Source organism: Cololabis saira, chromosome 11, assembly GCF_033807715.1.
Source record: "Cololabis saira isolate AMF1-May2022 chromosome 11, fColSai1.1, whole genome shotgun sequence".
NCBI lineage: Eukaryota > Metazoa > Chordata > Actinopteri > Beloniformes > Belonidae > Cololabis > Cololabis saira.
In genome coordinates, this window is record NC_084597.1 from 20,194,098 (window position 1) to 20,209,403 (window position 15,306).

At 39.6% G+C, this 15,306-nt stretch overlaps 1 protein-coding gene across 7 annotated transcripts in view; it reads right to left on the bottom strand.

The window, feature by feature from the left end:
* mast4 (microtubule associated serine/threonine kinase family member 4) overlaps positions 1-15,306 on the bottom strand; it is a 155,253-nt gene that overhangs the window by 68,810 nt on the left and 71,137 nt on the right. For all 7 annotated transcript variants that reach the window (XM_061733943.1, XM_061733942.1, XM_061733941.1 and 4 more), the window contains one exon: positions 4,093-4,124. In XM_061733943.1, the coding sequence (XP_061589927.1) occupies positions 4,093-4,124 (32 nt within the window). The remainder of the gene's footprint in view (positions 1-4,092; positions 4,125-15,306) is intronic.

Consider the following 15,306-nt stretch of genomic DNA (forward strand, 5'->3'; position numbering starts at 1 on the left):
TCTGAGTGACTAGCAAACACAACTTTGTCACTTAGTGAGCCACAAAATTTCAAGCTCTGTCATACACTGAGTTGTTGGTGTTTGTAGGTTGCAGAGACAACACAGAGCAGATCAGCGCAGGATTATTAAGTCTCCTTATGTTTATCCTCCTCAGAACCGGAACCAAACTTCATCTGAACTTGTAAATTATGTTAGATGCCAGCGAGCGCGGAGAACGTAAAAGCAACATGAAGAAGGAGATGGAAGAGATTTGTTTTGATCCATCTGTAAGCAGCTGTATTGAAGCTAAAATCAGTGTATACCCTTCCTTTTATGTGATAATAAAAATAAAAAAAGAGACTGATCAGCAGAATGGATGACATCATCTGTATCGATGAAATCTACCAGAGGACGAGGAAGGTGAAGTGGAGTCGAGCGGCTTCCGGGGTCTTTCTTTGACCAACAACGCCACAAGGAGAGACTGGACTGCCTCCAACATCATCGTTTTTACTCTTTGCAAAAAACAAAAAACAAAATTAAGACCCAACGCCACAGTCAAAGATGATCAATATTGCGTTAACTGCTAAGCTTTAACCTGATGGTTCTCATCATTCTTATGAGTAAATAAGAAATCAGGTGATTTTTACAAAAAGATACACCTTTATCAATAAAACAACATCACCAGTCACATGATCAACACCGCAGCTGTGCTGCCTCTTAACTGGCTGGACAGTTTTAGGCTTCATTGATGGCTTGATGATGATGATTAAATAGCCAAATATCAGCCCGATCCATCGGTCCACCTCGGAACCAAGTCTCCTTATACCGGCAGCTCTGAGCATGGAAAATCAGATCACGAGTCTCTTTCAACACAAGAAATGTCTTTGGGTTCTGAAACGATGGTCAAACGAAAAAAAAGGATGGAGAGAAACTCTCGTGATCTCCACTTTGACGTTCCAGAGCATCAATATTCATAACTACGACCAGAGATTACAGCTCACAGATCTCAATAATGAGAACGCCTTCATTTGCAAAGATGGAGTTAGTGAAGTGCGGCCGACAGTATCTGTTAAACTGAACGTAACATCATCTGCAGTCAGCAGATCAGCTTTGATATTCTTGTTGCACGGAGAAGCACCATAAGTATGGCATGGCTGTGGATTTGGCATCTTTTAGCTCCTGGTGCAACACGGATGTGTTGTGGAGCTGACGATGGGAAACAGGATCCAAAATAATCCAAAGTGTGCACTGTGAGCTGTTACAAATGATTAATCTGCAGTTATTTAACTGAACTCTGTGAAAGCCCTCAAGTTGGGCTATAATTACCTCTCCACAACGATGACTATTGTTGAAACAACTCCATATACACGACAGCTTAAAAACACATATGATCAAAAGGTGTCCTGATACTTGAGTGAGAGTGATAGAAAAGACCAACGGGGCTTATTAAAAGGTCTGCTGGCTCCAGTTAATGACATAAAATGTTCAGCAGATAGCCCTCTGTCACAATAAAAGTTCACAGAGAGGAAAACACACCCCCTCCTCTCTTTTTTTTTTCTTCTTGCGATTATCTGATGTGTGGATGTTGAGTGTGACCTTCTTAACTCCGATCTTGAAATCGTCACGTCCAGACTTAAACCCTCCTCTCCAACACGCCGAACTCAAGATTACAGATGTTTTATGAAGCTAACTTCTACGAGTGGGAACCGTTCTTCAAGCAAACTGACAATAACAGATCAAAACGTGGCGTTACCGTGGTAAACAAGATCATTTAATCACTCTAAATATGAATTTCAGTTGATGAATTGACAGCAGCATTTGGCAAAGGATCACTAAAGGAGGGGTCATGGGTAATGCATGACATAAAATCAGTACTGGAGTTGAGAGGGGATGAGGGGGGATGGCATCCCCCCTGAAATAAAAACGGTCCAAATCATCCCCCCTGTAAAACTGCCATCCCCACTTTCCATCCCTTATGTCATTTCATCAATGAATGTGGTTTTACTGCTATTTCAACATTTAGAGTCATCACCAGAAAAATAACACCAGAAAAATAACTTATATGACAATTTTCACCTGTTTCAAGTAAATTTTCACTTGAAATAAGTAGGAAAATCTGCCAGTGGGACAAGATTTATCTTCTTATTACAAGCAAAAAAATCTTGTTCCACTGGCAGATTTTTCTACTTATTTCAAGTGAAAATCTACTTGAAACAGGTGACATTTTTTTTTTCAAGTAATGAGTCTTGTTTTAAGTGTAATGAGATTTTTTTTACTAAAATGAGACATTTTAACTAGAAATAAGACAAATATTCTTGTTAAGATTTTGGGTTTTTGCAGTGATCCATGTTACTTATCCTGTGAAGGACAGAGTCATATTGATAAGTTCAGAAAACTGTTTTTTATTGTTGTGTTTTGATGTATTTGGTGTAAGCCCAGTGGATATTTAAAGCTTACAGAAGGCTGCATTTAACTGCTGCTATGTCATTCTTTTCTGTCATTGTTTTGGTCAGTGCTATTATTTGTAATATATTATATTATTTGTAATCAGCACAAATTATCTGTCCCCATATGATAAAATCCACCACCCCCCCTGATTTTATTTTACAACTCGAGTACTGCATAAAATACATCACTTGGCAGTAAATATGTAAAAATAAGTCTAACTGAAGCTTAAAACAGAACATCAGAGCGGACCTTCTGCGGCCGTGGAACAAATGTCTGAGAAGAGTCATGTTATTAATCTGCATCAAATAAGCAAACTAAACGGCGATGACTGAAAACCACTGGAATTAGACAACACTGTTCCACGCAAAATAAAAACATGGTAGGCTTAAAAAAAAACCTTTAAGATGATTGAAATCAGAGGACTTAAACATCTGAAAACTGACTCCGTGAAAATAATTCAGAGGATTTTTTTTCCCCAATAGTGGATTTAAGATTATTTCCTGAAGCACAATGTCAAGATTACTGGAGGTGTCGAGTCTAAAGAGGTGTGCAGCCTCAAGAAAACAAACAATAAATAAACAAAAAGGAAGTGCTCACGAGGGAGCATGAAGAATGGACTCTGGAGTCAGATGAAACCACAAGTGCTCTTAAAAATAGTGTGTGTGATGGTTGATGAGGGGATTCACCCATCATCCTTTCTGCCAACTCCATAAGCCTGTGGGGGCAGTTTCATGAGGGTGTCTTTAGCTGGTCAGTTCTTACGTCTGGGAGCAGAAACACTGCAGTCCAGCTACCCTGCGGTTCTGCTTTGTCCTCGGCGTGACCTGGGGACCCACCAGGAGTGTTTCAGGAGCACTTCAGTAGCAGAGTACTTCAGCCTGTTGAGCCTGACCTTGTGTGTGGTTCACCTCTCTTTATAAAACCTCCTGAACCTTTTAACCACGTCCTCCATGGCATAATGTTGACGGAGGACTCAGAACACGCTCATAGGAGAATTATTTTAGTTTGTATATATTCATTTCAACACTAATAACAAAATTAACAATAGATTAATTTAGAAATGAAAACTTCAATTAAAACACAATTTCAAGTGGCAATACTTGGAGCTAGAAAAAATAAAATACTCATTAAGAGAGAAGGAACACATGTTTTACTCCATATGGCAACCTTTTATGGATTATTTTAACAAGAAAGTAGGAGAAAATGAATGTAAAAACGGATGTAACATGACACCCCTTTTTTTTTTCTTTTTTTCTTTTGTTTGAATGCCTTTGTTTCTATTGTATCAAAATATTTATGTATGAAACCATGCCGTTTTAATTTTCTATTTTCTGTATGTTTTGAAAAATGCAAAACCCCAATAAAAAAAAAAAAAAAAAAAAAAAACACAATTTCAAGTGACCAAAGCTCATCTCAGCATCATCTACTCACTGAAACTCAACTCTTGCTTTGTCACTGATTGTGACAAACCCGATCAGATGCATCTCGATCAGTTTAAAACACAGCACTTTCATGATTAAATGTACTCCAACACAGGGCCAATTTTAGGATCAGAACTTTAAGGGTGCTGACCCCAACGTCCATGTTCCAACACCTTTGAATCAGATATGTGCCTGCTGGGTTTAAAACTTTAAACCTCTTTACTCTCTTTATGGAGGTACTTACAAGCTGCCTCTTCGTGGAAGACTCAGCTCCTTCTGCAAAAGACAGAGAACAGATTTATGAGATGACAGACTAATTAGGGGCTTTCTGTGTGTTCATTTCAATGATTTGTTTTCATTAATGTTCATCAAATGAAATTAAATGTTACTTCATGTTAATAACTAGATTATGAAGCAGTAGTGAAAGTTCAGGGAACTGGCCAAAACATCTTTGACCAGACCTGAGCTCAGCAAGCATCATGTGATGTGACACCTCCTGTGTCCTAAACTGACTTTGTATTAATGAAGGACACCCTCGTTGTGTCAGCACATCCATTATTGAAATTATTTTGGCCTTTGGCTCAGTTGGGCTCATTAAAGGTAAACTCCTGCAGGAAACAGAACTGCAGGCATGAGGGCTTTAAAGAGGACTGATTGTGTGCCGGCGAACATAAATAATCATTCTGATTGAATCTGTTCTCCTTTCAAATGCTGCTACTGAAACAAACATCTCAAACAGGAACATTGGGAGCCACGTGAGCTCTGATGGAGTTCCGCTAGAGCTGCTGCGTCCATCCATCAGCAGCCTAACGCCAGCCCAGGTAGTTGGCACAGAAAAAGCACCAGACAGCAGCGGCGCTTGGACCACGACCCAGACCCTTTCAGGATGGCTCTGAACCGCGAACAGAGATGGTTTCTTGCCTCCGGCCATTACTCTGCTGACTTTCAGAAGTCATACAGTATTTAAATATTTGTTCAATATCTCCATGACTGTAAATATTGGTTCTGACTTGAAATCGCTGTGGATTTTTAATATCTTTATTATGTATTTCTATTATTGAACCTGAGAAACAAAATTCTGCCAAATCAAATACCTTGTTTGTTTGCACAAACAAGCTACCTACCAGCCCAGCCCCAAACACTGGGTTTTTTTTGTGCACTGCAAAAACAGCCCCCCTAGAAATGACCTAATCTGCGGTACAGGAACTGTATCATCTGTGAGTGATTGGAGAAAATCCAATGAATAAAAAAAATGCTCACTTTGAGAAATGTTCCTGGAGAAAAGAGAAAGTGGTTAAAATATGGACGTGACGTTTCACATCTATATAATATCTATATACTGTAATATCGTACTAGCGGGTTAAGGGAAGCCTGGTCGCATCCAAGTCAGCGTTATGTGTGCCTAAAAAGGCACTAGTCAGCCGTTCAGGCCTGCAGGGAAATGTGATATCACCGACCCAGATGAGAGGGGAATTATCCAGGCTCTCCATTTTCATCTCAACTCAGTTTCACATCATGTTGCATGTGCTGCATCTTGCATGCTGGAATCTCAAATCTGCAGCACCATCTTCATAAAAGTTGTTTTGACCAAAGCGTGTCACAGAAACTTCTTTCAAACCTCAGAAATGTATGCCGTTGAAAATATTAGCCTGATTAAGCAAATTAATCACCCTCATACTCTTAAAGCTGCAAACGTCTCAATGCAGGTTTTTTTATGCTCCCTTTATTATTTTGCTTCTCGTGAATACATAGAAACCTTATTGATTCAAACTTGAATCTAATAATAAAGACACGGATATATATTTGATTAACGCTACAAACACTGGTTGTATTCCCAAAGAAACGTTTGTACCTGGTAAAACATACTTAAACATATAAGTCAAAGTAAGTAAAGTGATAATTAAGTTAGCGGCCAAGGTTCTGTTGTGATGCCTCAGGCTCCGCAGTTTTGATTCTGATTCACAGCTTCAAAAACATGGAGGACGTCACACAGAAGGTGTGAAAACTGCCACCTCCACTGGGGAAAAAGGTTTAAAGAATTCGCATATAGATTTATAACGTTCTCTATTAGTCATTTGACAGGTGAAATAAAATTTGCACATTCGAATTAAGTATTCTTTTCCCTCCTGCATCATCATGTTTGTAGGAGGCGTATACTAATGTGACTGGAGGCAGTTTGAAACCCTGTTTATACTGAGCACTGCGTGGGGTATGAACGTGTAGAGATGACGCTCCAGAGGCAGGTTCTCGAGGGTCGGCTGTAACAACCCAACCAACAATGCTCTCATTGATTTCTGGAAGGATTACACATTTTCATAATCTTACTTAAAGGATCATGCTGTTAGGAAATATATAGAGCACTGTAAAGTTTATTTTGAAGTCACTTAAAAATACTGAGGTTAAATTGGTTGCATACCTGGTTTCTTTTGTCAGTGCGATAAGCTTCTTATTTACACTGCAGCAGATCTTTTTTGGGCATGACCCACAGGGAAGGCCAAAGGTGATAAAAAAAAAATAAATAAAAGAAATAAAGATTACATAGTTTTTCTCTTTAAATTTTATAAATCTATACCGCTGCCCTGCCCAGTCATGAAAATAAAACTTTGTTGCCACACACACACAAAAAATAGAGAGATTTTACAGGTATGAAATCAGTATTGAATGCACGCAGTGCCTCTGAAGTTGGATGTTCAAGAGTCGAGGTCCTGCCAGCTCTCACTTTCATCTTGAAGGTGAATAAAATCAGCTGATGGATATGATTCATGGTGCCTCACCTGAAAAATCTGATTTTAGAGTTTCAAATGGAAAATTTTGACTGGAACGACCCCCAAGTCAAATTTACAACTCCCACACTGGGTGAAACCCGACCTTTGAAGCCTCAAGCACCAACACGACTCATCTATTTCTATTTTTTCTCCAAATTTCAGGATCATGTTATCAATTGCACACATGTTTTTTGTCAACATGTTGCAAACCAGTTTTTTCTTTTCTTGTTGCCACAGCAGCTGATTGGATAACCTTCATGGTCTGGCTGGACCATGAGCATGGAGCAGCTCCCCCACACGAGGAGGTGTCATTTGGTCATAGCTTTAAAAGACAATACAAATGTAAAATTAACCCTAGAGAAAAAAGCAAGCCGATGGAGAGAAGTACACAGTGGTGTGATGTGGTTCCCTCTAGGGATGTTAAAAATTAATCGATTTTAAATTAATTGCCGTTATGAAATTACCCGATTAAAATTAACGATTACAATTAATCTATTTATTTATTTATTTTTTTCGTTTAATTTCACCAGCTGGTATTACGCCCGGACCACATTTAATGCGATACAACGCCCCGCGCACATAAAGTTAGAAGAAAGAGACGGCGGATATGTTTGGTTTTAGTAACATGCTCAGGCAATGAGTCTGCAATGGCCCAGACGGGAGACACATGTAGCTCAGTGCTTAACTTTAATTTTTAATCCACTCTAAATTCTTCTGGTTGTTCTCCGATATGCTCCCCTAAAGCCTGAATTATGGTTCCGCCTTAAATCGACGCAGAGCCTACGCCGTAGCCTACGGCGTAGGGTCTGCGTTGTTGTAATGCGGAACCATAAATCAGCCTTCACCCGGTACATACATAGGTTTCTCTAAACATCTGTCCCCGCTACAGTTTTAACTAAAAGAAAATGTGCTCCAATACAGCAGGTCTCATCATTTTATTTTGAACACTGCCAAAACTCTAACTTAAAACGTAACTAGAACTTAAAATTTGCTTGACACAAATGACACTATTATGGCTGCTGCTACTACTAATCCAATCAAACTTTATTTATATAGCACTTCTCATACAAATAATGCAACACAAATAGCTTGACATAAAACAAATACTAAGAGCCTTGAAGTGCACTTTATATTATATTCCTTGTGGTACAAAAATGTCTTTTTGTTACTTTTGTATCAAATAAATATTTGATTAAGGAATACATTAAAATGTGCTTTGTATTTTATATAAGCAAAAAAAATTATGTTTGTATCTCAGATGGGGGAAAAACGCCGCTTATCAACTAATCGATGATCGATCGATAAGGTTATCAACTGTCAATTAATGAAATAATCGATAATTTGCATCCCTAGTTCCCTCTTCGTTTTGGCGATTAGAAGCCTTTTGCACCAGATGCAGGTGTTGTATGAATGAATGGTTCACACCCACAAACAAGATGCTGCAATAATGACGTGAAGATGTTATAAAAACAATTATCACTTCCTCCAGGTGTTCGAAAGAGGCCAACACAAGAAATCTATCAAATTTAAAAGTGTTATCAAAGTATATGTCAACAGCTTTGAGTGAGGAATGCTCACCAACATCCGGCAGCCACCATGGAGCAAACATAATCACCTCTGTCTTACTTTTATTTAGGTTTAGAACATTTAAAAGATATTCAACTTGATTTACAAAGTCAAACTAGGGTTGCAGAGAGCCCTCGCTTTTAACTTAAAGGGGGAAGGAAATCTGTCCATCATCAACACAGCAGTGAAACGAGACATTACGTTCATGAAAAATAGTCCACAGAGGCAACATCTGCAAAAAGGAAGAAAAAAGTATGAGGCCTAAAACAGAACCCTGTGCAACACCAATCGAAAGTGTAGGTGTACCAGAGACAGAAGCAAATGTTAACTCTTCTCACTGGTGGACAAATACTTGACGTTCAACAGTACAATAATCAATATGCTTAGAATACCAAATGCATAGAATAAACACTTATTAAGCTCTCTATTACATTCAATGTGTGAGGGTCAATTAGCACCTATAAAAATGTGGTGCTCAGCTCCTTTACTTGCAGATTTTATTTAAAACCTTGAAGAACAGATTGATCTAAAAGTTAATGGATTAATACATTAAATAAACAACATATCAGACCACATATTATGCTGCTTTTCCTGCAGCATCTGCTGATGCACAGCATGCAAGTCAAGGACTAACATCAGCTAAAGTGACAGAAAAGGAAATTGTGCACAGACCACCACATTCTCCTTGGACAACACCATCTAATTACAGTAGATTCTTGAGGGAGTCGGGCGTTTCATCACCTCTTGCTCTTTTATATCACATCTGTGAGACAAGAAGAAAGCTCTGCATCTCTGTACGGCGTGCCGGTAGACAGCCCTGGATCTGTTGCTTTTGTTTGTGACTGCAAATTGTAGCTGATTTTAAATCAGTGGACATTTCATCGTCATTAATAACCTGATTAAAGCGAGCTCTTTTGTCTCAAACGTTGTTGGACATGGACTTGATGTGTATCGGCTGCTACTGTCAGCAGAAACGGCGCAAAGCCCCACTCTCCCATTGCTATCAATTAGGGCTTCTTAACGGCTTCTCATGCTGCCCGGATGAAACCAAGGGCAGGGAGTTTCCTTGAGAGACACAACTGCAGCCGGCACATTGCTAATTACCAAGAAGCAAATGACTAAAACTGGTGGGATACCACCAATCACAGCACTCCAGATCATAGCGTGAATTCTGAGGTTCACGTATATATGTCCAGGTGAAATCAATTCATGCGTTATTTACCTCAAGTTAAAGCGATCTTGTGATGACTTTTCTGTTTTTGCTTTTGATGCTTCTGACACCTCCAGTACCAACAATAAATGTATTCAGGTAGCACGGCGTGACGTGGTTTTAATGACACCGAACAGTAGGACGCAGACACAATCTACCTCTAAACTAGTATACTAAACTGCTGAGCAAAGAATGTGGAGGCACAAGCTTGGCGATGTGGTATTTATTCTCTTCAACTTTGATGACTCCACTTCCATCAATTACATCTGGTCCTCATCTTGCTGACAACCGAAAAAGTCCACCGGGAAAGTGAACCCCGGTGTACCAGCCAGCCTGGCCAGGTCGGCTAACATTTCTTTTGAGAGTGACTACAGTAAGCTGCATTTTGGACTATTTAAAAGGAGCTTGAGGCCAGATTGTGGCAGGATTTATGAAAAAAATCTGTATACGTTTTAAGTTTTCTAGTAATAATGTCAGATGAAGCGTTCCAAACCCAAAAGAATGAGCCCTCTAGTGTATCTCTCCTTTGCCTTGAACAGGCTGTGTGCTGCAAAATGTGCTGCAATTCGGTCCCGAATTTCCCGCGCTGTCCTGCGGATGTGACGTCACATGACGCTGCATGTGCGTTCTCCCCGTTCTCCCGTGCCGGCTTCACTGTTGGCTGCAGTACCCCCAACGGCCGTCGTGGTGAAGGGTGGCGCTAGAGAGTCTCATTTCTTAAAAGGAGCCTCAAGCTCCTTTAACATCCACTCACTTTCAGGCAAGGGACATCACCTCCAGGATCTCATCACTGACAGCAAGTATGACTTTTGGAGTTTTGACAGAGACTTGGCAACAACAGAATTATTTTTCTCAACTGAATGAAGCAACTGCCTGACAGATGTCCCCACTGGCCGTGGGGAAGGTGTCACGGTGATCTATCAGCGGTTTAATGATTTCTCCCACTCACTCCAAAGATCACATCTTGGACCTCATCTGCTACATCTAACCCACCCAAGTGCCCTGCAACCGGTCTCCCCATTTCTGACCACAAGCTTATTTCCTTTCATATCAATATCACACTTTTAAAAAGTAAACAGTCTTGTCCCATCTTTCTCCACATTATGAAAAACATTGATTTAACTGCACGTTCCACTGGAATCTCAAATCCCCCCAACATCGTTTTGTCATCAACTCCTGATGAACTGCTTTCCCATTACAACAACCACCACCTTTAAAATCTGCTTGACACTTTAGCCCCTTTAAAAACACGGATTGTCTCGTTTACCCAATCTGCACCCTGGTTTATGTCTGAACTTCGTCAACTGGAAAATCTCTACATGAAAACTGGCCTTGCTGCCCACCAGGACCTGTTGATGAATCTTTTCTATAACGACTCTCTCTCCACTTCAAAATCCAATTACTATGCAGATTTGATCCGTCTTCGTCACGGTATTTCACAAGCATTATTTTCCCTGGTTAACAAATCATTTCGTCCACCTGACTATCGCCCTCCCCATCTTTACTCAACTGATATTTGCAATTCAATTGTTGAATTCTTTAAAACAAAGATTGACAGTATCCACCAGCGATTAACCCCTTATATCTCATCCTCCTCACCCTTCTAGGAGCTCCAAATCCCTTTCTCCCACCCACTCTGTAGTCTCAAACTTTTCTCTGCAGCTGATATATCTGAACTCATCCAAGAATCTAAGTATTCTACTTGTCAAATAGATCCTCTACCCACTCCTCTAGTTAAAGCATCCAGTCTCTGACACCTCTAATAACTGCTATTGTCCATTGCTCTCTCACCACTGGTATTATACCTTCTTCTCTCAGATCAGCTCTAGTAAAACCAATCCTCAAGAAACCTGGTGCTGACCCTAATCATTTTAATAATTAGCATGCCCCTGGACAGTTTTAAATCATATCACTCTGGCTGCACTCAGCTCATTCAACTTAAATCCTTTACATCCCAACCATTTCCTCTCTCCTCTGGTGTAGCCCAGGGTTACGTACTGGGACCTCTCCTGTTTTTTTGTATTCCTTTTACATATTGGCAATATTTTCTGGAGCTATGACATTAATTGTCATTGCATGGATCTCACCAAGGTCTACCTATCTATCAAACATACCCACTCCCTCCCACACGCCTCTCTTTCTGATTCAGATATGGGTTCTCTCACAACAGTCTCAAACTTAACAGTGATAAAACCGAGGTCTTGCTCGTTGCCACTAAATCCACTCTCTTCAAGATAAATAACTTTTCTATTTCTGTTGACAGCTCTTCTTGCTCTGGGTGTCTGGATGTCATCCTCGACGGCATTCTGTCATTCCAGTCCCACATTAACAATGTCACTCACTCAACTTACTTCCATCTACGTAATATCTCACGTCTGCGTCCGTCTCTCACACCCAACACATCTGCTATTTTGGTCCACCCCCTGGTTACATCCCGTCTTGATTATTGTAATTGTCTTCTGCTTGGCTGACCTGACAAGTCCCTTAAAAAACTTCAGCTGATTCACATCTCTGCTGCCCAGATTATTATTACCATTATTATTATTACTCAACTTCTTTTAGTCATATCACTCCTGTCCTCCAGAAACTTCACTCCCTATTAAATGCCATATATCCTATACATTTTACTACTTACCTATAAAGGCCATCAACAACCTCACCCCTCTGTTTGTTTGAATGAATGAACGAACGAACGAACGAACGAACGAACGAACGAACGAACGAACGAACGAACGAACGAACGAACGAACGAACGAACGAACGAACGAACGAACGAACGAACGAACGAACGAACGAACGAACGAACGAACGAACGAACGAACGAAGAACGAACGAACGAACGAACGAACGAACGAATCTCACTGAGCTCCTTCACATTAATATACCCAGAGGTACTGTCACATGGACAAGAGGGCATCTCAGTCTCCAGTCTTTGGACCTCTCTACCACACAATATAAAACACTCCGACACTGTCACCTCCTTAAAAACCTGCCTTCAAACACACCTTTTTAGACAAGCATATTCAATGTAATTCTAGGACTGGAATGACCTCAAAGCTGCACTTATATACTTTTACTATTACGTTACATTGTTCTCTTTTCATATCTTGACATTTTTTTTGTCTAAATTTGTCTAAATTTCGTTTCTATGTGCTGTGACCTTGAGTGCCCTGAAGGTGACTTTATAGAAAATGTATTACTATTATTATTATTTTTTTATTATTTAATTTTCTTTTTACCTTGTCTGCGCACATATTAATGGTTAATACCATGCTGGTAAAAACCTAAGGCATATATATGTGCATTATTACTATATTTAATATATATACATAATACGCATACATACGCATACACATACATATATATACACATACACAGAGTTCAGCAATTACATGAACATTTTCCTGGACAAACTAAAAAAAAACACTAAAAATATCTAACAAATATCAAACAAAAAAATATGGACAGAACTGAGATACTTCTAAAACATAGAAGCTTTGCAATAAATGGACCAAAGCTTCCTAGAACATGAAACCTTGTAGAATCCGCAGGGATACAAGTACTGGGCTCTGCTGTTTGTTCATATACATCAGTCAAAGAGACTGCAGGACAAAAGCTTTACTTTTTTCTTTTTTTATGTGAAATGGTGGCTATGACTACAGTGGAAAGCAGAACCTTGAGGCTGTACATTTCTGATGCATTATTAATTCATAATATGGTAAAAATCAGCACCTCTGATCATACCAGTCGGGCTCTGGACTGTTTTCTCGGAGAAGCAAAAATGTGTTCTGTGTAACAGGTTGCTGCGGTCTTTAGTAGTTTTTTTTTTTTGTCTTTGTCATTATTACTTTTTCAGCACCAAACCACACTTGTAAAGCAGGTGTCAGTAGCTGTTGCCATGGAAACTGGCTCTTAGATAACCTAAGGGTAAATTGGAAAACTTTTTAGGATTTGTTTTCGCTCTTACTTTAAAAGACAAAACAGAGGTAAAAAGGTGATGATTTAGTTGCTTCTTTTTCCTGACGTGGTCAACTACACGTCAGCACTATATGCGTTTCACTTAAGAGTTCGTTACAGACATTCTTGATTCTTGATGTGAGGCGTAACAAAAATGGCATCTCAGTCTGTGACTGTCTTGTAGTCAGACGTCTCCGCCAAACTCTTCCCTTGGTACCAAGAGATGGAGTAGCAGTTGGAAACTCCAATCTCAAATGGGTTTCATGTCAAAGAAGAAGATGCATTTCCTTCAGACATAAACATACCATCCTCGGAGGTAGTCACATCCCTCCCATGGGCTATTAGAATTTCCTCCACTCCCACTTTTCAACAATACAGCAGATAAATGTCAGTGTTGCTGAATGTTTTACATCCACGGGTCTCCCTAGCACAAGCCGGTGTTACAACAGTCTCTCAGATTTACTCCTGTTCGGCCCCTTGCTCGTTCGCTCTATGATTGCTCTTAAGTCTCCTCTGTCGTTTTGTTCACTGCAGCTCTATTAGTCAGCCAAAGTCATTGTTGATGCGTGACATTGTGCCACAGAGCAGCACACAGTCATCGCAAGAGACGACCTGGATGGGAGCCCAAAGTTAGTGTAATTGGTTTTTGCCAAAAATAGGGATGAGAGATCATGAGAACTGGACAACACCTTCTATAATCATTATTCCTTTAAACGAAAGTGGCTATTTTAAAACACTCTTTGATGTTACTTCATCTTTATAAAAAAAGGGTCACAACTATCAAAAAAAAAAAAAAAAAAAAAAGAGTATCTCTATTTTAAGGACTTGGCATAAACAGACAAAACAGAGGAGAAATGGTATATGGTAGGAGGAAGGGCTAAATTGGGATTAAACCCTGAGATGGGTTTCCAAAAACATCAGATGTAAAAGATCAGAGATCAGAGCTTAATCAGGACAAACCTCGTCCTCTGTTTTTCCAGACACCAAGCCTCCATTTACAGTGATGGACCCAGTAGGATCCAGTAACTTACACCTCCCCCCCAAAACAAGTCAATTCACTGTGTTTTTACCAGCACCCCAAGATGGTAAACTCTTTAAATAAGTCTTACATTTATATTTTAATTCCTAGTTAGTGTTCTGAGTTTATGGATGATATCCATAGCTTTGAGACATTCCCAACTAAAAAGCTGCAGCTTTAAACGTTTGTACAATTGAAAATCGGACTTATGAAAGCTATGGCCTCAAAAAGAACCTTAATGATCGACTTAAATATTCCCATTAAAGTTTATGATCCTATGTGGGCTTCAAAGTCATCAAATAGAAAGTCAGAGCAGCTCCTTGAAAAGTTTGTCTTTTTTCCTTAAAAGTGTTTGTCTGCTAGCAAACTGGCAATTACAGCAGATCTTGTACATTTAATCATTTGTTTGTCCATTATTCCACTGACGGCATGAGAAATATTAATTGTTACATCATACAACTGAAAGTGTGTTTTGTTCCACAGGGTAAAAGTCGATGAATGGCTTTGAGCTACAACATCTCATCTCCGAAATGCCACATCAAAGCAGTGGTAGTGCTCTTGTAAAAAGGCCTGTGTGTAATGCTTCATTAATAATTCCCCTTGATTTATCAAGGATTTTCCTGCATCTCAGGATCAAACGTGTACTTAGTTTAACCGTAGTTTACTGCTGACTGGAAAATCCTCATTCTCACTAGATCACCTTGAGTGACATGAGAGGGTGCCCAAAGTCGAACTTTCCTCATCTAAATCACGTTTTAGATTCTACGAAGGCTTTCCTTTATCCGTATTATCAAAAGCATGCTGGGATTATCTCTGGGCATATTTAACAACATTTCACTGGCTAATTTATCAACAGCAAAGGTAATTCAGTATCGAAAGATGTAACTCAGCAAATTGGAAGCGGACTAAAGTTGGGTTTATAGTAGTTTTACAGTGTCTCTG